General features: G+C 42.6%; 1 protein-coding gene across 1 annotated transcript in view; it reads left to right on the top strand.

The window, feature by feature from the left end:
* LOC126336487 (uncharacterized) overlaps nucleotides 1-25,417 on the top strand; it is a 237,498-nt gene that overhangs the window by 38,648 nt on the left and 173,433 nt on the right. The window contains exon 2 of the mRNA XM_050000230.1: nucleotides 17,487-17,951. Within this exon, the coding sequence (XP_049856187.1) occupies nucleotides 17,505-17,951 (447 nt within the window). The 5' untranslated portion in view covers nucleotides 17,487-17,504. The remainder of the gene's footprint in view (nucleotides 1-17,486; nucleotides 17,952-25,417) is intronic.

Raw genomic sequence — 25,417 nt, 5'->3', positions numbered from 1 at the left:
ATTTTTGTCTACCGTTATGTATGTTGCAGTTGCTTATGTTCTGTATTGTTTACATTGTTTCTACTTTACTATCACTCGTTTAAACAGATTTGTGACAAAATAAACGCAACCTTTCTGAATTTCCTTTTGTTAGTTCAGTTTTGGACAAAAGTGTATTGTCCCTCACGTAGCTCATACAGTGTTACTTCCTCTCCCGATCTCAGCATTCTCTTGACCAGTGCTAGGTACCCATCTTGCTCTTGGTGTTCCCTCCTTATCACTGAACAAGGCGGGCACCTCAGTGAGAACAGCACAGACCCTCTCTTAGCGCTCACAAAATTCGAAGTGTAGACGTTCTCCACATTGCTCCTGAAACATCCAGCTGAGGGTGTAGGCCACCACATTTTACAGCCCTCTTTTCTGTTTGACAGAAAAAAGGAAAATGGAGAAGGGTACTGCCCAAAGTGCAGCTCGACTGGTCCTGTAGAGAGGCGCCAAGACTCAAGGGTTCCTCATAGGCTGAATGACAACTCTCCATTGGGGACAAACACCAGGACATGAACACTTCAGGTTTATACACTCCTGGAAATGGAAAAAAGAACACATTGACACCGGTGTGTCAGACCCACCATACTTGCTCCGGACACTGCGAGAGGGCTGTACAAGCAATGATCACACGCACGGCACAGCGGACACACCAGGAACCGCGGTGTTGGCCGTCGAATGGCGCTAGCTGCGCAGCATTTGTGCACCGCCGCCGTCAGTGTCAGCCAGTTTGCCGTGGCATACGGAGCTCCATCGCAGTCTTTAACACTGGTAGCATGCCGCGACAGCGTGCACGTGAACCGTATGTGCAGTTGACAGACTTTGAGCGAGGGCGTATAGTGGGCTTGCGGGAGGCCGGGTGGACGTACCGCCGAATTGCTCAACACGTGGGGCGTGAGGTCTCCACAGTACATCGATGTTGTCGCCAGTGGTCGGCGGAAGGTGCACGTGCCCGTCGACCTGGGATCGGACCGCAGCGACGCATGGATGCACGCCAAGACCGTAGGATCCTACGCAGTGCCGTAGGGGACCGCACAGCCACTTGCCAGCAAATTAGGGATACTGTTTCTCCTGGGGTATCGGCGAGGACCATTCGCAACCGTCTCCATGAAGCTGGGCTACGGTCCCGCACACCGTTAGGCCGTCTTCCGCTCACGCCCCAACATCGCGCAACCCGCCTCCAGTGGTGTCACGACAGGCGTGAATGGAGGGACGAATGGAGACATGTCGTCTTCAGCGATGAGAGTCACTTCTGCCTTGGTGCCAATGATGGTCGTATGCGTGTTTGGCGTGGTGCTGGTGAGCGCCACAATCAGGACTGCATACGACCGAGGCACACAGGGCCAACACCCGGCATCATGGTGTGGGGAGCGATCTCCCTCACTGGCCGTACACCTCTGGTGATCGTCGAGGGGACACTGAATAGTGCACGGTACATCCAAACCGTCATCGAACCCATCGTTCTACCATTCCTAGACCGGCAAGGGAACTTGCTGTTCCAACAGGACAATGCACGTCCGCATGTATCCTGTGCCACCCAACGTGCTCTAGAAGGTGTAAGTCAACTACCCTGGCCAGCAAGATCTCCGGATCTGTCCCCCATTGAGCACGTTTGGGACTGGATGAAGCGTCGTCTCACGCGGTCTGCACGTCCAGCACGAACGCTGGTCCAACTGAGGCGCCAGGTGGAAATGGTATGGCAAGCTGTTCCACAGGACTACATCCAGCATCTCTACGATCGTCTCCATGGGAGAATAGCAGCCTGCATTGCTGCGAAAGGTGGATATACACTGTACTAGTGCCGACATTGTGCATGCTCTGTTGCCTGTGTCTATGTGCCTGTGGTTCTGTCAGTGTGATCATGTGATGTATCTGACCCAGGAATGTGTCAATAAAGTTTCCCCTTCCTGGGACAATGAATTCACGGTGTTCTTATTTCAATTTCCAGGAGTGTATATTGTATGCCTTGAGTAGTAGTAACTAATGGTTTACAGTGCCATAGGCAGCTGACAAAACAACCCCTGTCACCTTCAAATCCATTTTCTATGAACTGCGCAAGACTCAGCAGTTGTACATTGCAGCTTTTACCAGAACGAAATCCAGATTGTTGAGAGATTAGCTGAGGGTCGACTACAGGTTGATCATTCGTTCCAGCAGTTTGTATACATGGTAGAGTGATGAAACTGGTCTAAAATTCTTTGGATGTTTCCCTTATTTATCAGGTTTCAACAAATCAATCACTCGGCTCTTCCGCCATATCTTTGGAATTTTAGGCCGCTCACATAATTGCAGAACCCATTTATTTATTGTTACGCCAAAGTGCTTAATTTTCTCTGTTCGTATATAATCTAAACCAGCTATTTTTCCATTTTTACTGTGTTTATTAGCCGTATCTAATTCTTCCATGGTGAATGATGCTGTAAGCGGATTGTCCTCCTCTTGCAAACCTCTTTGCAATTTTGGGTTTTGGATTTGTGGGTTGCCTTCCTATTCAGGAGTAAATGAAGTGCTGTTTTATTAACTGCAATGTTATGCTGTACAGCGGTCTCAGATGGATATTTGAGGAGTCTCGATGCTTTGTAACTGTCTCTTTTTAGATCCAAGTTTTCTATGGTTTTAATCCATTGATCCCTCTTTATTTTTCTTATACAAGTAATGAGTTTGTTCCCTGCTTTCACAGTTGCTTCACTGAAAGGATCCTCTTCAAATAACATGCTGTATTCTGTGAGTAGGGTGGCTTGGTCTGATGTAAATGTGGGAACGTGGGATTTTCGACAACAATGAGGAAGCGACATTCTAGAACAGCTCCTTACAGCAGTAGTGAATGTGTCACAATGTTATGGTGCTAGTCACTACGACGTCGAGCAATTCTGCAAACATCAACCAGTATTCTCTTCTAAAATTCCTTCGAAAAGGCACTTTGCGAGATCCAACACTCTTACGTTAATTGCTGTGATTTAAGATCCAGGAACTGATGTCAGACACTTTGACAGTACAGCGTGTGTGTGAAAAATGGTGTTGCATTATCCTGTCAGCTGAATTGCTATAATGAATCATGTAATGACTTTCCTTTGCAACGCATGACAATCTTCCATTTATATTTACTGTTTTGGAATAATCTATTACAATTTTGTTGACTTTTTTCCAGTATTATAAACAGATTCTTTTCAAAATGGTCATCCAGAGACAAACATAAGTGCGAACCTTTAAATGATTAACAGTTGTAGCAGTGAATTGTTTAAACAAATTACACTGTAGCTCACATTTATAACCTTGTCAATCATGAAACATATCAACTGCAAATATCATTAATACCCCATGTTTCAATAATTTCCCCCACCCACTTGTGGTTCTACCACTCATAGGATGAGAATAGGACAGGTATGCACTTTTGTTAAAGCAATCAAAATGCGAGGAGGAGTTCCACGGTCATGGCACCTCAGCCAGTAATGGACCACCTCGCACCATTCCCAGTGCCACTCCAGTGTGACAAGACAGCTGCCAATTTGCATCTGAGATGCCGCTAGCCAATGGTCAGCAGCAGCGCCAACAAAATTAAAACTCCTTACTCCACACACACACGGCGGCTGTAAGCTTAAGGGCAGAGGACCCTCTGTATAACCTGTCAGAATGCACACTACAGAGAGCTGAAAACATGTGTAGTGGACATTTTATATACATGGGCAATCTTAAAATATGTCAATTATTATGTAATACGTCTTTCGGACTTTAAGATTATTTCCAGAAATGAGACTTTATAAAGATTCAGTCACACTGATATATATTGTCAATAGCAAGAACTGTAGAAAAACATTCTTACCTCAGTTGTACTGTAAAAAACTCTACGTTCTCCAATGGCAGATCGATCAAGGGGGTCGCACTCCACGCTATAAGTATCAGTTCATAAACTAAAAGTATCAGTTCATAAACTAAACGATTTTAAAGCGGAATTTTACGTGGTCATTCGATGGAATGGGTCAAAATTAGTCTGAGAAAACAAATACCTGGGTACGAAAACTATGTTAATTCTTGCATACTTATTTATACACAGAAAACAACTTCCTCTTCATGAGTTCTTGGTGTAGTTTTAATAGCATCCAGCTTAATTTGCAACTTATAACTTAAATCTACATGCGAATCGTCTATTTCTTTCCCCAAAAGAAAGAAAGAAAAAGAAATTCGGATTGTACGAGCAAAAAAAAGTTTCTTTACACGTGGTACTTCTGTGTTTCAGAAGGTAGACAAATACATGTAATTAATGGCCGTCTAGTTGTCTTGTGAAATCTTTGTCCTTTGCCACGATATAAGCAACATGGTTCAAAAGACAATAATAAACCTATACCATGTCAGTAGTTAAAACTTCCGGGCTGAGAGGCCGTGGTCGAACAGTAGAACTTCTTCTCCCTGACGTTTCGTTGCCAGCTGCGGACAACATCTTCCGAGGCGAGTCTACGACTGGCTACCAAGCCGCGGAGGTCCTGTATATATAGAGCGGGTAGAGGGCACCACCACTCATTACGTGATGTCAACAGTAAAACTATCTCTGACTGGCGTCATTACTCTCGATCGAAGGTAATCGATTGTCACATCTTTGATGCAAGGTTGATCGCCATATTTTATCTAACTTCAAACCTTCTTCTTTCTTGTTAAAATTATTGTGGTGTTTAAAAATCTCTATCGCCTCTCTATACATACGTGCATGATAATGCGATGTTCTAGCTAGCACGCTTAACAAGAAAGAAGAAGGTTTGAAGTTAGATAAAATATGGCGATCAACCTTGCATGAAAGATGTGACAATCGATTACCTTCGATCGAGAGTAATGACGCCAGTCAGAGATAGTTTTACTGTTGACATCACGTGACGAGTGGTGGTGCCCTCTACCCGCTCTATATATACAGGACCTCCGCGGCTTGGTAGCCAGTCGTAGACTCGCCTCGGAAGATGTTGTCCGCAGCTGGCAACGAAACGTCAGGGAGAAGAAGTTCTACTGTTCGACCACGGCCTCTCAGCCCGGAAGTTTTAACTACTGACGATGCCGGCCGTGAAAGCCTACACGCTATGACTATACCATGTCATTCTTCACCCGAGTTAACAAAAATTTACATCGGTTGCCAAGCTATAGCGGTCTAATGTCAAAATTAAAGTTGGAATCCAGAATGAAAAATGCTCCTATGTAGCACAAAAAAAGCCATTACGTCCTGGGCAAAGTTAGGGAAGTACAAGAGAGGAACAAACTTTTCGAAATGCTGCCAACATCAAAGACATTGAAATCAAAACATCTTAATAGATCCGCACTTTTTGACGAGTTATCACTAATTCCTCAGAGCTGTGAGCTCTCTTAGCTGCATGGTGTTGGCACTCCTACATCAGGCAATTTTTAGGCTAAAATTTCTGATACTGCGCCGAAAATCTAGATTAGCCAGTGATATAAGACAATACATATTATCATATGGCGGAAGAGCATACGTGTAGTAGCTTAAAAACGTTTCTGGGGGTATAAATGTATGGGTATGGGTTTGGTCCTATGGGGGGACGCCAAAACAATATTTTTTTGTTTGTGGGTTGGGATGGGGATTGATTTTTGGTAGAGAGGACCATTTCTCCCCCAAACCCAATCCCTGTTACATGTATGGTGAGGGTGTAAGAACACTTCGCGACCGCGATGCGGCAGCCACGAGAGCTGTACTGGAACTGAGTTCAGTACCCATGGCTGCCGTATCGCGGTCGGGAAGTGGGGGCAAGGCAGTTCCAGATACGTTTTACAGTCTGACGATAATTTATGGATTTTTAGTTTTAGCTTGACAATGTCCACTATGGACAAACGGTAGTTACTGTTATTCTGAAGAAGGTTGGGTTATCCCGACTGAAACCTAGGTAAATTCCAGGTAAACGGTGCAACTGAGGCTGCTGATTATTAAAATTAAAATTACTAGTAAAGCAGAAGTTTCAGAAATGAGAACAGCGAGAAACTTGGGGATCACAAAGCATATTAAGTTTAGGAATTCTGCTACCTAGGCAGCAAACAAAGGACGACTTCAGAACCAGCCTAGGACTAGTAAATAAGCCATTCATGGCCAAGAAAAGTCTACTAGTATCAAACATGGGTCTTAATTTGAGGAAGAAATTTCTGAGAATGTACGTCAGAGCGCAGCATTGTACGGTTGTGAGAAACGGACTGTGTGAAATCCAGAACAGAAGAGAATCGAATCATTTGAGATGTGATGCTGTAGAAGAATGTTGAAACTTAGGTGGACTGAAAAGGTAAGGAATGAGCAGGTCCACCGCAGAGTCGGCGAGAAAAGGAATTCATAGAACACACTGTCAAGAAGTAAACCAATGATGACTGGGTGTTGTGTGATGTCCTTAGGTTACTTAGATTTAAGTAGTTCTACGTTCTAGGGGACTGATAACCATAGATGTTAAGTCCCATAGTGCTCAGAGCCATTTGAACCGTTAAACCAATGATAGGACTCATGTTAAGTCATCAGGGAATAACTTCGTTGATACTAGAGAGAGCTGTATGGAGTAAAAACTGTATAAGGCAGGAATTGGAATGCATATAGCAAATAATTGAGAACATAGTTTAAAAGGGCTGCTCTAAGATGAAACGGTTGGGACGGGAGAGGAATCCGTGGTGGGCCGCATCAGACCAGTCAGAAAACTGATGACTAAATAAAAAAGAAAATTCCCTCTATACCACTATTGTTACAACACATATTCATGGATGTACGCTACCAGATCTTCTGCTGCACATACTTGTGAAATTTCCGTACAGAACTTCATGTTTACAAACGAGTGGCCGTTAAGTGCTGTTTTTCAGTTGGTTTTAAGCTCTGAACGTGGTTGTCCTGTTGCTAGACGCACAATACCCAGTCCAGCACATTCAGATACAATATAACTATCCTTTGTAAGCAGTTCCAGGTGGGAATGGAACTTGATAGACAGATTTTTCGGTTGCCCTTTAATGTAATAAACAGGCTCCCACCCATCAGTTTCGGCTGGGACTGCAACACATGGCCAGTTACCAGTGCTATTAACAGTAAATGTAGATATTGTATTTTCCCCAGCCGTAGCCAGATTTCGCCATACACTGTATTTAAAGCAATGCGTAAGTCTCGCCAGCACATCTGCAATAGCTTTTTCTTGTTCCAATTGCAGTTTGAATTCCGTCTTTATGGAAGATGTCTTCGCCCTATACTCCAGTTCTTGTTTTTTGGCTTCGATCTCTTTCATTTCCAACTTTCGTGTTCGTACGCACCCCACAGTAACTGCACTTAAAGACGTAACTTTTATAATGTGAAATGATTTAAATCTCTGTGATACAGTTACTCTCTTGCTTAGGACTTGTGGGATAACATTGTGAGTATTAGTACCAATTCGGCGGTATCCATATCTGACGGCATTGTGCAGTGGCGCACTGAGGCATTCCATTGATGGTACCAAAAGAAAACAACTTAGTTTGGTAGCATCGAACGTATTACGGAATTATGTCGATAATTCATATATTTCATAAGATATTATATCAAACAATTCGTATAGAGAAACAGAAATAAGCACTTATTAGAACAGCGTCCTTCTTATGCACTGTAACAGAGTGATATATTCCTATAAAGTGATGGCAAGTGTTTGTATAAAAGAGAGAGAGAGAGAGAGAGAGAGAGAGAGAGAGAGAGAAGAGAGAAGCTGCTTTAGCTATCTTTGTCACATGTCATCATAAGATATAAAACGTAACGCTAACTCCGAAAATCTCTCTCGCACACGCAAATCCATACAAGCGTACACATATGAACAGCACAATTCTTCACTCGTCGCAGGGTATGTTCGGTCATTTTAACGTGGCAGCCGTAAGCAGGGGATGTTTTGATGTACAGGTGCCAAAGGGCTTTTCCGCAGAAGAGGACAGATTCACGTCCTCCCATCGGCATGATGAAGAAGGTATCCATCAGATCATGCAACTGCGCCAGCGTCCAGTGCCGATGTTGAAGTGCGCATTTAGTGGTAGTAGCCGATGTCATGGTGTTAACACTGGCGCATGCTTGGGTCGTCGGTAGTGGAGTCCCATTATTAGGAGTGTTCTGGGCACTTTGTGTTCAGACACACTTGAAGTCTGCCCAGAGTTAAAGTCTGACGTTAGTTCCACCAAAATTCGCCGCCTGTCCTGTTGCACCAGTGTGCCCAGCATACAACGTTCGAAATCTGAAATGGAGAGTGGCCGCCCAACCCCACGACATCTACGGTGGTTTCATCTTGGTTTCATTACTTGCTAAAAACACTCACCGCAGCACTCCTTGAACACCCGACAAGTCGTGCAGTTTCTGAAATGCTCGTATCGAGCCTTCGAGCCATCACAATCTGCCCTCGGTCAAACTCAGACAGCCGGCCGGGGTGGCCGGTTCTAGGCGCTACAGTCTGGAATCGCGCGACCGCTACGGTCGCAGGTTCGAATCCCGCCTCGAGCATGGATGTGTGTGATGTCCTTAGGTTAGTTAGGTTTAAGTAATTCTAAGTTCTAGGGGACTGATGACCAAAGAAGTTAAGTCCTATAGTGCTCAGAGCCAAATGGAGACAGGTCGTGCGCCTTCACCATTCTACACATGGACAGCAAGCTCGCTGATACTGCACGCACCGTTCGTTTATCTGACTAGAAGTCATTTCTCGCCCAGGCGATGCTGCTATTGTCTGGACTGATTTATATCTATAGTTAGTCGGTGGTCATTATGCTCTGGCCCATTAGCGTATATGCAGTGTCTGTTTTTCAGGAAATGTCCAAAAGAACAGACATTTTGACACCGCACCCATTACCAATCAAGGTAAAAACGAATTAATACGTGTAGATGTTAGTGGACATTGATTTACATCTGTGGGGAAAGTTGAAAATGTGTGCTGGAGTAGAATTCTAGCCCCCGTCTCCCACTTACCAGACAGACGCTCTGACGACTAAACTCTGACCGCTGGGATTTGCAGTAGGAATGAGAGAGGAGAAAGACTCATTGAGTTCTGCAATAAATTTCAGCTTGTAATAGGCGTACTTTGCTCAAGACTTGTAAGAGGACGAGGTATACTTGGAAAAGGCTGGGAGATACGAGAAGATTCCACTTATATTACATTATGGTCAGGCAGAGATTTCGAAATCCATTATTGGATTGTAAGCCGTACCCAGCAGATACAGATTAAGATCACAATTCAGTAATGATGAACAGTAGGCTGAAGTTTAAGAGACCTGACAGGAACAAGCAGGGAATAGGAGGTAAACTGAAAACCTCTGAGTTTTGTCGCCTAGAAGAACTGCTGGAAGAAACAGAGCTAATTGTAAAAGCCATAAAAGACATAGCTTGCAGGGGAAGAAACTTAGATATGTTGGAGTACGAGAACATACGTTCTTCGTACCTGTCAAATTACTGGCTCGTTCAGGAATTATAAAGTCCTACGTACATTTAAATTATAAGTTAAAAGATTAAGCTGGATGTTATTAAAACTACACCAAATAAAAATGAAGAGCGAGTGGTTTTGTGTGTGAATCTATTTGAAAGAATTAAAAAAGTTTGAGAATATATTGTGCCTTCTTATCCGCTGCCCCGACAGATTTCTAAAAAGATTTCCATTTATGATTGTCTGTCTGTGTGGGATGTGGGTTGCTCTATGTCTTGAAAAGTAGCTGAAACTAGATCCTTGAAACTGTAGCTGCTCGCTATATGACTTCGAGGTCCTAATTTCCGGTTTTCTTCTCTTTCTTGTATGTGACGCACTAACCGTGCGTAGGGCTTATTACTCCAGTAAACAAACAACGGAACTCAGCACACACACTGACATTTCTTCTGGATGAAGAGAGGCTTACCATTTTAATATGACAACTGGTTGCTACACTGCATTTCCGAATTGCTGTTGAAAGTTGATATTCCATCAGACTCAAACATGCAAACGGTTATGTTCTTACAGCCAGAAATTTACTAGCAGCTCGTTTGTACTGGGACGGAATACCACAGCATTCAGAATGCAAAAAAAAGGCACAATAGAAAGCTATAGCTGTGTTTTGGACCCGTGCAAAATTCCTTAAGTGTCTTAAACACCATCTAACAGTATTTACGATATGCTCCTCTCTATTCCGTGCGCGTTTTCGTCTTAAAATTATGCAAACATGAAACTATGAATAACTTTTTACGTCTTTCTTGGCTAAAGAACACGGTATTACCAGGCTGGAGACCATTGCAGAATAGATGATGGATCTGACCCCTGTGCAAGACTGTTTAGCTATGTACATGATAACTTATCTTTCTTTTCAACAACTCTGTTATGGAATGTAACTATGTCACTTTGGCAAGTACTGGTAATTGCATACCGCTACTGCTGCTATAATCACATTAATTCGTCTCTGTTTTCCGCGTGTTATGACGTCGATATCTTCGTCTCTGCAAACTAACACTATCCGCTGTTACACTTTAATACGTGTTGTGACATTGATTCAGCATTTATAACAATTGAGGATGGTCATAAAAGTCTTTGGGGAGGTGTTAGGGCAGTACGATGGTTTATTGTGCTTGTAAGGAGTATAAAATCGAATTTTCGAAGTGATTTTTTAATATTACCATAAACATGTATTTTAATGGTTCATACAGACAATTTACATGTGTGAATATTTTATTGTGCTTGGAAAGGGTGTGTCGTTCCACGATATATAGTACGCCTATTTTCCAAGATATCAGCTCTAACTTCGTCTTTGGAAATGTCACACCTCTCACTGTTACCGTCTTTGGTCTTGTGGTTAAAAGCAGTACAAACTCTCCTGTAGTCTAAGTAATATTTTGTGGTAAAAATGCCTTATTTCTTCCTTCCTTCTACAATAATTGATTTGTGCGTATCTTTATGGTAAAATAGTTGGTTACAGCTCTTTATTTTCGCTGCCCATACTTCCTGGAAATACGACTGCACAGATTAAATTATTACTTGACGTATTGAGATACCACTGCAACATGAACATCGTACTTTTCGCGCTGTTGACGTGGTCCTACTACGTTGTGAGCAATATTATAGGAAAAATTCCGTCCATAAAGCTTTTCGGTAGCCTTCTGACTGCCAACTGTTATGATTGTTCATAATCTTCAGTAGGCTTGTGTCATTTGTAATAATAGCAATAACTGGCAATCAGTAGCATTGTTTATATCGTTTCTAGCGAATGACAAGATCCGTTACAACTGTCCCTCCTATAGCTGTGCTGGAGAACAATTTAAATGTGGAAATATTTCATTTCAGGGTGTGATGTGACATACATCAATAGTAGGTCCACATAGGTACATTCAGTCTATTTTCACGATCAGGGCAGTGATTTTTAGCTAACATGCAGTTTTCTGCAGTTATAAGCCTGGTCAGGTTAGTTTTACGACATGGAATTATTAGGCCTAACTTCTAAAATGTCAACTGTTATTGGACGTGGAAATTTAGCACTGGCGTACGGCCTACATAACCAGAATTTTGGGCTCTAATTTGGCGAACATTTGTATATATGTAAATTATATCAGGCTTTATTTAACATTGCAGCCTTTTTTTGCAATTTTGTGACATCACATTCATTGGTTTGAGTATTACAGCATTTTTCATGAATTAACATCAACAAGCAATGCAAACATCGCATTTTGCACACTACTGAGGCATTTTGCAGATACTTCAGAAATTCTACAATACTTTAGGTGTGAAAAATAATTAATTTACGACTCTGTTGCATTTTTAACTGTACGAAATCGTGATCGAATTTCTGTTTGCATTTTAGGGGCTTCTAGAATAGTATTGATGGTTTCAACAAATACGATTTCTATTTTGTTATTTACATTTTGGAAGCAAATTCTGGGTTTTAATTAACCGTAGAGAATTATGCTATCTACTCTTTCCAATATTCCATGGGGAATGATATATAGCTTCAAATGAAATTTGCCAGTATGGGAATCAGTTCTTCAACGAATATTTGGAAGTCAGTAAAGCAAATATAGTTGATTATTTTACCATATTTGGGTACCGAGAAGGAGTGCATCATGGTGGGTGTGGCCCATGCGGGCTTCATGCTCCGCCCCCAGCCCCTCCCCTACCCACCATGGCCATGGAATGTGGCCATATGTTCTGCTACTAATATCTCGTTTTGTGAAATGGTTATGAAAATGAAAAAGTGGTGATGCTGATGTTGATGTCAGGACGTTCTCCACCTGTACTGGTCCTGCTCTGCTACTATTACCATCACATTCAGATGATTCCTTTGTGGTGGGTCCCTTTAAATCTTGGAGTGTATTATATTCTCAAGATGCACCCGTGTCAGGCTCATTAACCCTGACACGAAATTAGGGTAAAATGTTTAAGTAGGAAATTTATATAAAATTAATGTAACATTGAAGCACACTGGAAAAAATTATCATCTCCAAGATACATAATGTAATAGCATATAATATTGCAATCTCAGTGCGGCGAGGAAATGTCCGTGAGTTACTTCAGGATCTCCCTATCGAGATGAAGTCAGGCATTGAAGATTAGATCCCATGGAGCTACCTAACTGTGGGAAACGTATTGATACTTTTGACCTACTGTTCCAAATCATGCCAAATTTTTGCTAAGGGATTAAGAGCGGGTAATTTAGTAGGCCAGCAAGGTGCCTGGGTGTTCCGCCAACCAGTAATGCATGGAGGCAGGCCAGTGAACATGCCTGTCGTCATCTTGGAAGGTGGAGTGTCCATAACATACTGGCCATGAAGATACAGAAAAAGGTATAAAACTTGTTTAATGTTCTCTCCAGCAGACATAGTGATGGAGGCAGACGAGATAGCATGGGTAATACTGCTGGATAGTGCAGAAGCCTGCCACGAAGGGCGCCTGTGGCGCTTAGAATGTGCGGACCTGGAGAAGGTGCTTTGCTGTAGGCGGCAGTGTTCTGGGCAGGCCAGTGCTTATCTAAAATTCTACCACCGCAGACCTCGCCTTGCACTTTGTGCTTGGCCATTACCTGCCCACACCACACGTACGCTGATCATTCCTGTGCCTGTCTCTGTGTGAGGCCGGACCCTCTGCATCTCATCGATTGACCCACACGGCGATTTAGTTTCCCTGTCACGGAGTTCTGTTCCTCAACTCTTATGGAGTCATTATTGGCACGTGAAGAATCCATACCAGCCGTGTAGTGTAGTGGCGTTGTCCCACCTTTGCAGATACTAAAACCTGATCGCTGGGAATGTTGAAATAAACATCCCGGTTCACGTCTTTTGTAATCTGAATGACTAGACCCTTAATAATGTTACCAAAAATACCCCCAAGCTATCACACAACCATTCTGCCATGAGTAAACCGTCCAATTTAGACCTATACATCATTTAAATTGTTTTCATAGTAAATTGTTGAAATAGCTCCATTTGAACCATATACAACTGCTCGCTACACGAACCTAAAGACTGTAAAGTTGCACAGGTCTCACCACTACGCAAGAAAGGAAATATTAGTAATAATGTGAATTATAAACTCACATGATTCACATCCATTTGTAGTAGGATCTTCGAACGTGTACTTTGTTCTAACGTTACGGCCGGCCGCGGTGGCCGAGTGGTTCTAGGCGCTTCAGTACGGAACCACGCGGCTGCTACGGTCGCAGGTTCTAATCCTGCCTCGGGCATTGATGTGTGTGGTGTCCTTCCAGACGTTAAGTCCCATACTACTTAGAGCCATCTGACCCATTTCTTCTAACGTCACGAAATGTTTCGAAAGACACGATCTATTGACACATAACCAACACGGTTTCATAAAATGTCGTTCTCGTGAAACATTACTGCATCTTTGTTCACAAGAAGTAATTTCTAGATTTTCAGGAGGCTTTCGTCACAGTCCCTCATAAGCGGCTACTAATCAAATTGCGTGCCTATGGAGCATCGTTTGAGTTATGCAACTGGATTTGTGATTTCCTGTTAGAAAGGTCGCAGAATGTAGCAATAGTTGTAATCTAGGGAGATCAAAGTGTTATCTGCCCCCCCCCCCACAACGCTCCAAGCAAGTGTAATAGGCCTTCTAGTATTCTTAATCTATACGAAGAACTTATTACACAAACTGAGTAGCCCTCTTAGGCTAGATGTAAATTATGCTGTCGTATACCGTGTAGTAAAGTCATCAGAATATCAAACAGAATTACAAATGAATGAGACAAGATATCTGCACGATGCGATAAGTGAAAATGGACCGAAACAGTAAACAGTGTGAGGTCCTCCAGATGAGTATTAAAAAATTAACGTCAAAGCTCGATTACACGAAAAGTTAAGCAAACTTAAAGGTCGTCGTTTCAATTAAATACCTAGCAATTAGAATTACGAACAATGTAAACTAGAACGATTACGTATAAAATGTGCGAAAGTTGTATAAAATCCATCGTTTTATTGGCAGAAGGCTTAGAAGCTCCAACAAATCTGCGGAAGAGGCTGCCTACACTACTATTCTGTGCGAAGGAAGACGTAAAGAAAGTTTTAAAGAAGGGCAGCTCGTTTTGTGCTATGGAGCTACCACAGATATGATAAGCGAGTTGGGGTGACAATCAATAAATCAAAGGCTTTTTTCGTCGTGTTAAGATCTTTTTCCGAGATTACAGTCACCAGCTTCCTCCTTTCAAAGCCGAAATATTTTGTTAATTCCCTCATATAAAAAAAAATGGTCATCGTAATGAAATAAGAGAAATCAGAGCTCACGTGGAAAGGTTTAGAGATTCATTTTTTCCCATGCGCTACTCGAGAGTGGACCGATGGAGAAATAGTCTGAAAGCAGTTCTGTGAACCTTCAGCCAAAGAGAAACGTGTGAACTACCTAGTAATCATGTGGACAAACGGCATGAATCACCTAGAACTTGCAGCGCAAATTTTGTGGAAATGGGAAATGCTATTAATGTGGAGTTTGCACTGAGCGAATTGGTAATAGGGGGCTCGTACTGTAGGCGATCAACAGATTGAAATAATTCTTACAAAGTGTACTTTTTGTACAAATGGAACAATGCCTATTGACATTAACAAACTAAAAGTAGAGTAAAATAGAATGTCAGTGGTGTTTGGTGCAGAATTCTAGCGAGACTCGTTTAGGAGATACTGTAGTTGAAAAGTTGCCACACTGTTACATGTATAATACGTGTAGTAACCCAAGCTATAGAACAACACAAGTGCATACACCAGTGATGTGGATTCTGGCCAGCAACGCAACAATTGACCATCACAGGTAGTTTTCAAAATGACCACCGGCACCGCCAGTACATGCTTCCAGTCTGGCATAGAACGACGGCTGCACACGTGCTAGCGTTTCAGGCGGCAGCAGTAACACGTCGTTGCATACCATCGGGTGTACTTGGTATATCCTTGTAGACAGCGTCATTCAACTTTTTGCACAGAAGAAGATCTACAAGCGTCAAATCCGGGAAACGGACCGGCCAAAGACAGGTGCTCTGCTCCCAGTACAGCGATTTGGAGACAATTCTTGAAGGTATGCTGTAGCGCTTCGTATACTATAGGTTGGACAACCATCATATTGCTGCCACAGTTTCCTCCTAGTCTGCAGAAAAACGTCTTCTAGTTTCCGTGGAAGCTCGTCTGTTAAGAGGCTGCGATATTTGTGCACGTTCAGTGTTCCGCCTATGAAAAATGGCCCTGTGAGCTGATGACTCACTATCCCACACCATACGTTTTCACTGCACGGACGCTGATGTTCCACCAGCGGGGATCGTCAGCAGACCAATAGTGCATGTTTTGGTTGTTCACCTGGCCATGAACGGTAAATGTGGCTTCATAACTAAACAAGATAAATGATACATAAGGAGTATCCTATATACTGGGATATCTTGCCGCGTGCGCCACACAAGAACGAACTGCATTCTGCATATCCTCTCTTCATACACCATGAGCATGGTGGATTTTTCTGCATTGGTGAATCCTATCGTCCACTCACGGCCTACTGCTTGGACTGTCACAAACTAATTGACCAGCAAGTTGAAATGCAGTCAAGGAACACACAAGTACACTGTAAGCAAACATAAAACATCTCACCTAGCAAGTTCGCAGGATGAATGGTAGAAACAAGCGCAGGTGTGGAAATTTTTCAAAATACGATATCTCGTAAACGACTTCAACTAGAGTCCTGCAACAAACACAACTGACATTTTAATTTACCCTACTTTTTATTTGTTAATATCAATAGGGATTGTTCCATTTAAAATGTTTATGTATGCATAGAAAAAATGCACTTTCTGAATGTTATTTCAATTTTTTGATTGGATAACAATACGAGCCTCTGATTACTAATACACTCTGTGAAAACCGCACACCAATAGCACTTTCCATTTCCGCAATATATAGGTTTAGTAATAGAAGTAATAGAACCCAGTACGTTGTCCTGGATGGTGAGTGTTCATCGGAGATGAGGCTATCATCTGGAGTGACCCAGGGAAGAGTGATAGGTCCGCTGTTGTTTTCTATCTACATAAATGATCTTTAGGATAGGGTGGATAGCAATGTGCGGCAGCTTGCTGATGATGGTGTGGTGTACGGGAAGGTGTCGTCGCTGAGTGACTGTAGGAGTATACAAGATGACTTGGACAGGATTTGTGATTGGTGTGAAGAATGGCAGCTAACTCTAAATATAGATAAATGTAAATTAATGCAGATGAATAGGAAAAAGAATCCCGTAATGTTTGAATACTCCATTAGTAGTGTAGCGCTTGACACAGTCGCGTCGATTAAATATTTGGGCGTAACACCGCAGAGCGATATGAAGTGGGACAAGTATGTAATGGCAGTTTTGGGGAAGGCGGATAGTCGTCTACGGTTCATTGGTAGAATTTTGGGGAGATGTGGTTCATCTGTAAAGGAGACCGCTTATAAAACACTAATACGACCTATTCTTAAGTACTGCTCGAGCGTTTGGGATCCCTATGAGGTCGGGTTGAGGGAGGGCATAGAAGCAATTCAGAGGCGGGCTGCTAGATTTGTTATTGGTAGGTTTGATCATCAGGCGAGTGTTACGGAAATGTTTCAGGAACTCGGGTGGGAGTCTCTAGAGGAATGGAGGCGTTCTTTTCGTGAATCGCTACTGAGGAAATTTAGAGAACCAGCATTTGAGGCTGACTGCAGTAGAATTTTACTGCCGCCAACTTACATTTCGCGGAAAGACCACAAAGATTAGAGAGATTAGGGCTCGTACAGAGGCATATAGGCAGCCATTTTTCCCACGTTCTGTCTGGGAGCGGAACAGGGAGAGAAGATGCTAGTTGTGGTACGAGGTACCCTCCGCCACGCACCGTATGGTGGATTGCGGAGCATGTATGTAGATGTAGATGTAGGTAATGGACCCAGTATATGAAGATACCTAAAGTTAACGTGGACTGAATGATAAGCAACACAACCAAAAGAGATGGCTTAACCATAGTAAATAAGACGAAATGAGGAATTAATCTGCTATCGCCAATCTCGTCTGCAGGTGGGTGGAAGAACTGCAATGGCGTCAGCCTGCAGCCTGTTCCTGCTGGCGGCGACTGTGGCCGCAGCGGCAGGGACGCCGCCGGACCACTGCCGACCATCGTGCACGCAGCTCCTGCCGCAGCTGTCCGGCATGGTTCGTTGGTGCCGCACGCGGCCCTTGGCCGGGACCATCACCGATACAGTAGCAGACTGCTTCAAGAAGCCCTCATCATTCAACCAAGGATATATGATTATCGGTGCCTCATCCGGCTATAAGCGCATTGTGCGCGGTGATAGCAAGTGGATGGTCTGTGTAGCAGAAGGCCTCGGACATGAAACTGAGGCGTACTTCGGTGCCGTATGGGATCCGTCGGAAGAGCTCTGTCCGGAAAAGTACACGGCATGGCTCGCCACTTACAATGCACCGCCTTGCTGGCACTATGACTACTCCAGTGCTGAAGGGACGACGCTCGACCAACAGAAGGTGAGTAATATTGTATTAAGCTCTGTAAAGGTACGTCTGAAAAGCAGTACATAACTTGTTTTTGATGCAGCGACTTACTCATAGCGAAGATCATGTTATTTTTGTTGTTGTTGTGGCATTCAGTCCGAAGACGGGTTTGACGCAGCTGTCAACGCTCTCCTGTGCAAGACTCTTCATCTCCGAGTAACTACTGCAAATCTGCTTCCTGTATTCATCTATTGCTCTCCCTCTACGATTTTTATCCCCCCTCCCCCCACACACTTCCCTCCAGTACTTAATTGGTGATCCCTTGATGCCTCAGAATGTGTCCTACCAACCGGACCCTTCTTGAATTCAGGTTGTGCCACAAATTTCTTTGCTCCCAATTCTGTTCAGCACATCCTCATTAGTTATGATGTACTCTTCTAATCTTCAGCATTCTTCTACAGCACCACATTTGAAAAGCTTCTATTCGCTTGTCGTCTAAACTGTTTATTATTATTCACATATGGACCCAACATGACAACGCGAGGTACAGTCCATCAGTGTCGCTTTTGATAGTTATTCTTCCTCTTTGTTCAGATGTATTTCATCCATTCAGAGTTAAGTCTCTTTCTTTCATCAGACCATGGTGTTCCAGTCCGTTTTCTGACTTCCGTCTGACCAACTTTCCAATCAAATACAACGCGAGGTACAGTCCATCAATGTCGCTTTTGATAGTTATTCTTCCTCTTTGTTCAGATGTATTTCATCCATTCAGAGTTAAGTCTCTTTCTTTCATCAGACCATGGTGTTCCAGTCCGTTTTCTGACTTCCGTCTGACCAACTTTCCAATCAAATACAACGCGAGGTACAGTCCATCAATGTCGCTTTTGATAGTTATTCTTCCTCTTTGTTCAGATGTATTTCATCCATTCAGAATTAAGTCACTTTCTTTCATCAGACCATGGTGTTCCAGTCCGTTTTCTGACTTCCGTCTGACCAACTTTCCAATCAAATACAACGCGAGGTACAGTCCATCAATGTCGCTTTTGATAGTTATTCTTCCTCTTTGTTCAGATGTATTTCATCCATTCAGAATTAAGTCTCTTTCTTTCATCAGACCATGGTGTTCCAGTCCGTTTTCTGACTTCCGTCTGACCAACTTTCCAATCAAATATCTTTTGTCTGAATGTTTTACTATCTTAACGTCTGCCTGAGTTATACCGGGAGCTTTAAGATCCTCCTTAATCCCAGCGATCCATTTAATTGGCTCAGTTTTGGCTTTACTTTTGTTTTCGTAAAACTCTACTATTTTTTTTGTCATTCTAGTCGATGCCATCCTTTTAATGTGCCCATAAAATTCAAGTCTTCGTTTTCTCACGTCACCATGTATTCTTCTCTTTCCTTATTACTTCTCCGCCAATACGTTCCTCCATCAGTAATTTTTGGGCCTAATATTGTCCTAATACTATTTCTTTCTTTATTTTCAATTTTTTCAATGTCCCACTTTCTATTTAAAATTAAAGGTACTGCTCCATAAAGCCATTCAGGTTTGATTACAGTGCTGTAATGCCTAAGTTTACTGAATTTAGAAAGTGATTTTTTACTATAAATATTTTGTGTGAATCAGAATGCTGTTGCCATTTTTTAACAGCGATCTTCGTTTGCTACTTTTCCCGGTCCGTTTTCTTGTATGGTTTTATTTCTCCATATTTCGTGTTCAATAACTCTGGTGCTTGTTTGTTTCGCGTCATATATTCCGTTTTTTTTCTAATGATATTTGTAACCCTATTTTTTCTGCAACTTCTTTAAGAATTTCAGATTTTTTTAGAACTGTGGTAATATCGCTAGTTAAAACGGCCATATCGTCTCAAAGACGAGGCACTCTACCCTAATACTGCATGTACCTAGCTTGACTAACTGATCTATATTTTAAGTCGACATTTGCTCGTGCCATTGTGTAATTACCTTTTCCAAAAAACAGTTACACAGTAATAGGGAGAGTCTATCTCCTTGTCTAGCACCAGTCCTTATATCGAATGGTTCAGAAATTTCTCTCCTGAATTTAACTTTAGAACTAGTGTGAGTTAACGTCTCCTTAATTAGTACTACAGTTTTATTATCTACCTATTGTTCCTTTGCAATTTGGAAAAGAGATTCACGATTAATTGAGTCACAGGTCTTTTTAAAATCCACTAAAGTACATGCTATATTGTTACCAGATATCCTCTGGTGGCTAAGGATTAGTTTTAAATTAAGAATCCGTTCTGGACAGTATCTGTTTGGTCTAAAGTCTGCTTGGTATTCACCAATTTTAGGTTCAAACTTCTTGGGCTCGGTCAAGTAAATATTGCGGGAGAATTTTGTATGTGACAGATAGAAAGAGATTAACATCCGTTCTGCCTCCTTTTTTATGGAATGGATTAATTAGGGCAGTTTTCCAGTCTTAAACTATTTTCTCTGTTTGCCACATATGTCCTATTAGTTGAATAATCTCTTTTATTGTGTTAGGGCCAGCTGATTTTAGTAGTTCTGCAATTATACCATCTTCTCCGGATGCTTTACTGTTTTTAAGTCTTAATTTGCTTAATTATTTCGATTTCATCAGGTTCTTTAACTGCTTATAGTGTATGTTACACTTTCATACACGGCTGCACTCCATACAAATACTTTCAGAAAAGATTTCCTGACACTTAAATCTATACTAGATGTTAACAAATATCACTTCTTCAGAAACGCTTTTGTAGCCATTGCCGGTCTCTATTTTATATCCTCTCTACTTCAGGCATCATCAATTATTTTGCTGCCAAATAACAAGACGCATCTGCTGCTTTAAGTGCTTCGTTTCCTAATCTGATCGCCTTAGCATAATCTGATGTAATTCAACTACATTCCAATACCCTCGTTTTTCTTTTGTCGATGTTCATCTTATATCCTCCTTTCAAGCCACTGTCCATTCAGTTCAACTTATCTTACGAGTCCTTTGCGGTCTCTCACAGAATTACAAAGTCATCAGCAAACCTCAAAGTTTTTATTTCTTCTCCCTGAATTTAATCCCAGTCCAACTTTTTATTTTATTTCCTTCATTGCTTTTCAATGTACAGATTGAATAACTTCGGGGATAGGTTACAATCGTGTCTCACTCCCTTCTCCGGATAAAAGATAATAGGTAAGACTTGTGGAGCAGTTTGACATAGAAGAAGAAAGTACTGGTAAGACTGAAATACTCGTACTGCGAAACTAGGAGTAGTTCAGATCTGATTGTGTGGAAGGACATTGAAAACTGAATACAGAAACGAAGCACAAAATTAAAAATAATTATGTGGAGCAAGCTATTTAGGAAAGTACAATGAATCCGTCATCAGTGGAAGGAATAAGTTGGTGGTAAATATTCTAAGGCACTCACGACAAGCAATGGAGAAAAAAATGGTCCATTCGATATGTTGCATGGATTTGCGGAGATTTTGGGTGCATCAAGACTTCATATCGACAGAAGACAAGGAAATTACTGCGAATATCTACAAAGATGTACCATTTCTCGGAGAATCGGTGTAAGACACGTGACAGACACGTTGAAGGGTGTTCAGAAAACTAATGTAATTACAAGAAATCCAATTAAAGCTTTGTAGATCTTTTTCAGTGGTAACTGAAACATTAAAATTCGACTTTTAAAAGAGATTTATTGAATTTCATCCTGCAGATGCCGTTCTGCTCTGTGCTTGCCACTGTCCTGTCTGTATTTTGCGTGTTGATACCTCATAAAAATACGGGTTGGCGCGTCTTCGCAGTCTCACGTATGCTCTCACGACGTCATGTGCCGACCTTTGCACGGATACATGTTAACGGTTCTAATTTCTGAGGATATTGAAATTTGAAACTTTTATGGACTCTGACGATGTCTCCCCCGTTAGGCATAGGCACAGAAATGTAATTTGGACTAACAAAGCACACCAAGGACGTAAATACTAAATGTGAAAGCCTGCACTGTATGACTGGTTAACTAAGACAAGAATTTACATCACGAAGCACAATATTTCATTAGCAGTTGATATTTTTCGTGGATATTTAAGTAAATGCACTTATCTGAAATTATCAATGCGTTCTTGTTTAATCTTGCAATATAGTATTAGATATTCAATACTTTCAGCATTTCGCGGCCCTGTCAGCAACTGTATAAAAATACTAAATTCAAAATTAACAGCCTCAGTTGCGGAGTTACCTAGATTTACCTAGGTTTCAATCGGGATAACCCGACCTTCTTCAGAATTACACTTACTAATGTTTGTCCATAATGGACAAATTGTATTTTTAGTTTGACAATGTCCATTATGGACAAACATTAGTAAGTGTAATTCTGAAGAAGGTTGGGTTATCCCAATTGAAACCTAGGTAAATCTAGGTAACTCCGCAACTGAGGCTGTTAATTTTGAATTTAGTATTATATATTGTTTCATTATTCAGTATATCAGCAAATTAATTTTTAATAATATTTTCTATTCTGAAAGTAAGAAACCCGCCAGGTTAGCCGAGGGCGCTAATTCGCTGCTTCCTGGAATCGAGTAGGCGTGCAGCCCTGGATCGAATCCGCCCAGCAGACTAACGACAGGGCTGGTGTGCCGGCCAGCCTGGACGTGGGTTTTAGGCGGTTTTCCACACCTACCTAGGTGAATACTGGGCTGGTCTTCACGTCTTGCCTCAGTTACACGACTCGCAGACATTTGGAAACGTTCACACTGTTTCATGGCTTACACTAGACGCAGACAGCTGGGGTACACTATTTCAGCGTGGGGGTGGGGGTGGGGGGTGGTGGGGGTTACAGGGTGCTGACAGGAAGAGCATCTGGCCACCCTCTGCTACTAATATCGCCACATCCATAGTATCTTGAAGTGGGACAAAGGCCCAAAGAAAATGATGATGACTCTGAATGTAAGAAGATTGTCTTACTAGTTAAATATAGATTCTCATAAGAAACAGTCTGGTTTTGTAGGTTATTAAAATGTAACTTGGGCAGTGTGCAGCATTTTTTACATGTAATGAGAGCTGTTTCAAGTATGCATAAATCAGAAACACATTGTTTAGATTATATTTATTTCGCTTCGACAATCTATATTATACAAAAATATTTTTTTGAATTAACATTTTTATTCAAGTGGGAATAGTAAGTTCGAGTAATGGTGTAGTGTAGTGTGTGTGTGTGTGTGTGTGTGTCTGGGGGGGGGGGGGGTTGTGGTTTTGAAGGGAGAGGGAGTGGGGCGGCTAGCTGTTAAAGACGATTTGTTGAGCTGAGAATGGTTAAAATGGCTCTGAGCACTATGGGACTTAATATCTGAGGTGACCAGTCCCCTAGAACTTAGAACTAGTGTGCAGCATTTGTTACATGTAATGACAGCTGTTTCAAGTATACATAAATCAGAAACACACACACATCCATGTCCGATGCAGGATTCGAACCTGTGACCATAGCAGTAGCACAGTTCCGCACTGAAGCGCCTAGAACCACTCGCCCACAGCGGCCGTCAGCTGAGAATGGTATGGCCTTAGGGTAATCCTGTGGGAATGGGGGGTGGACACTTTCTGTATTTGCGCCAGGCCCCCATGACTGCACTGTTTCGACATACACTAAATGATCTAAGATATCCGAACAGCTAATAGTGGACACTGATATTCGGTGTGTCCACCATTCACCACTGTGACACCCTGAATTCTGCTGGGGACGCATTCAGTGAGGTATCTGAATACCTGTGGAGTAACGGCAGCACAGCCTTCCTCAAGACCCAAAACCAGAGAAGGTAGTGATGTGGGTCTGGAGCGAAGTCGACGTTCTAACACATTCCCAAAGTATTCCATTAGGTTCAGATGGGGTCTCTGTACAGGCCAGTTCATTTGAGGAATGTTAGTGCCGACAAACCATTGCCTCGCACATGTCGCCTTATGACAAGGTACATTGTGATGCTGATATAAACATCGTATCCTAATTATGCCTCTGCTGTACGCAGGTATACAATGCTTAAAATGTGTTCATATCCTTCCGCATTTAGCGTTCTCTTAAGCGCAACTATGAGACTACACTCTAACCACGAAAAAGCCCCCTTACCGCAACAGCTGCTGCTCTGTGCTCCGCTGCTGACATAGCACAGGGCGGCAGGTAACATTCTCCAGGCATTCGCCAAACCCAAACCCTTCCATCGGTTTGCCACAGGGTATAGCGTGATACAACACTCCAAATCACACGTTTCTAACCCAACCACTGTCCAGCGGCATTGTTTTTTAGACCACCTCGCGCGTCGCTTAGCGCTGACAGTAGAAATGTTGGCTTATGCTGCTCGACCATTGTATCCCATTCTTTTTAACTTCCCATGCATCGTCATTGTACTAATCGGACCGCTGGTAGCACTTTGTAACTCACGAGTTATTCCTTCCGCTGATTTCATATGACTTTTTTTACTACCACCATCCTTAATGGTCGACGGTCCCTGCCCGTCTCTTCATATTATGCCTGGTCCTGTTTAGCTGCGCATGTGCCTTCACGTGTACACTTCGCATTCATGTCACCAGCAGTCGCCTTGGAGCAGGTATTGAAGGACTGAAGAGTCTCTGATGGACTTGTTGCGTAAGTGACATCCAATGACTGATCCGCGTTCAGAGTTACGCTTCTGTACTGGCATCAAAATACTCCCCACCTCGTGTTATACGGCGGGTCAGTTCAGCATTACGTAAGGGTGTTCGGATAGTTTTGATCATAAAGTGCCGTTGTTCGCTGCATTAGGGACTGCGAGATTAATGTCGAGCAATTTATAAATCAAGCAAAAGCATACCTTTGCTGTTGCCTTTTTTTATTTTTTATTTTTGAGTGAACAGCATAACGATAAAACGGAGGAGGAGTTAATATTTATCACAAACGAACTGCCCCTTTGATTACAGTGTCACCACTTTTTGATCGTGCCATTTATTCTTAATATCAGTCTAATAGTCGGATGGTATTATTGAAATAATTGTAAGAAGCATGGTATGTTCATCTACATGGATACTCTGCAAATCACATTTCAGTGCCTGTCAGAGGGTTCGTCGAACCACCTTCACAATTCTCTATCATTCGAGTCTCGTATACCGCGCGGAAAGAACGAACATTATACATTCCTGGAAATGGAAAAAAGAACACATTGACACCGGTGTGTCAGACCCACCATACTTGCTCCGGACACTGCGAGAGGGCTGTACAAGCAATGATCACACGCACGGCACAGCGGACGCACCAGGAACCGCGGTGTTGGCCGTCGAATGGCGCTAGCTGCGCAGCATTTGTGCACCGCCGCCGTCAGTGTCAGCCAGTTTGCCGTGGCATACGGAGCTCCATCGCAGTCTTTAACACTGGTAGCATGCCGCGACAGCGTGGACGTGAACCGTATGTGCAGTTGACGGACTTTGAGCGAGGGCGTATAGTGGGCATGCGGGAGGCCGGGTGGACGTGCCGCCGAGTTGCTCAACACGTGGGGCGTGAGGTCTCC

This window comes from Schistocerca gregaria, chromosome 2 (genome assembly GCF_023897955.1).
Source record: "Schistocerca gregaria isolate iqSchGreg1 chromosome 2, iqSchGreg1.2, whole genome shotgun sequence".
NCBI lineage: Eukaryota > Metazoa > Arthropoda > Insecta > Orthoptera > Acrididae > Schistocerca > Schistocerca gregaria.
Note: the sequence above shows the minus strand (reverse complement) of the source record. Positions and strands in the feature narration are given on the sequence as shown.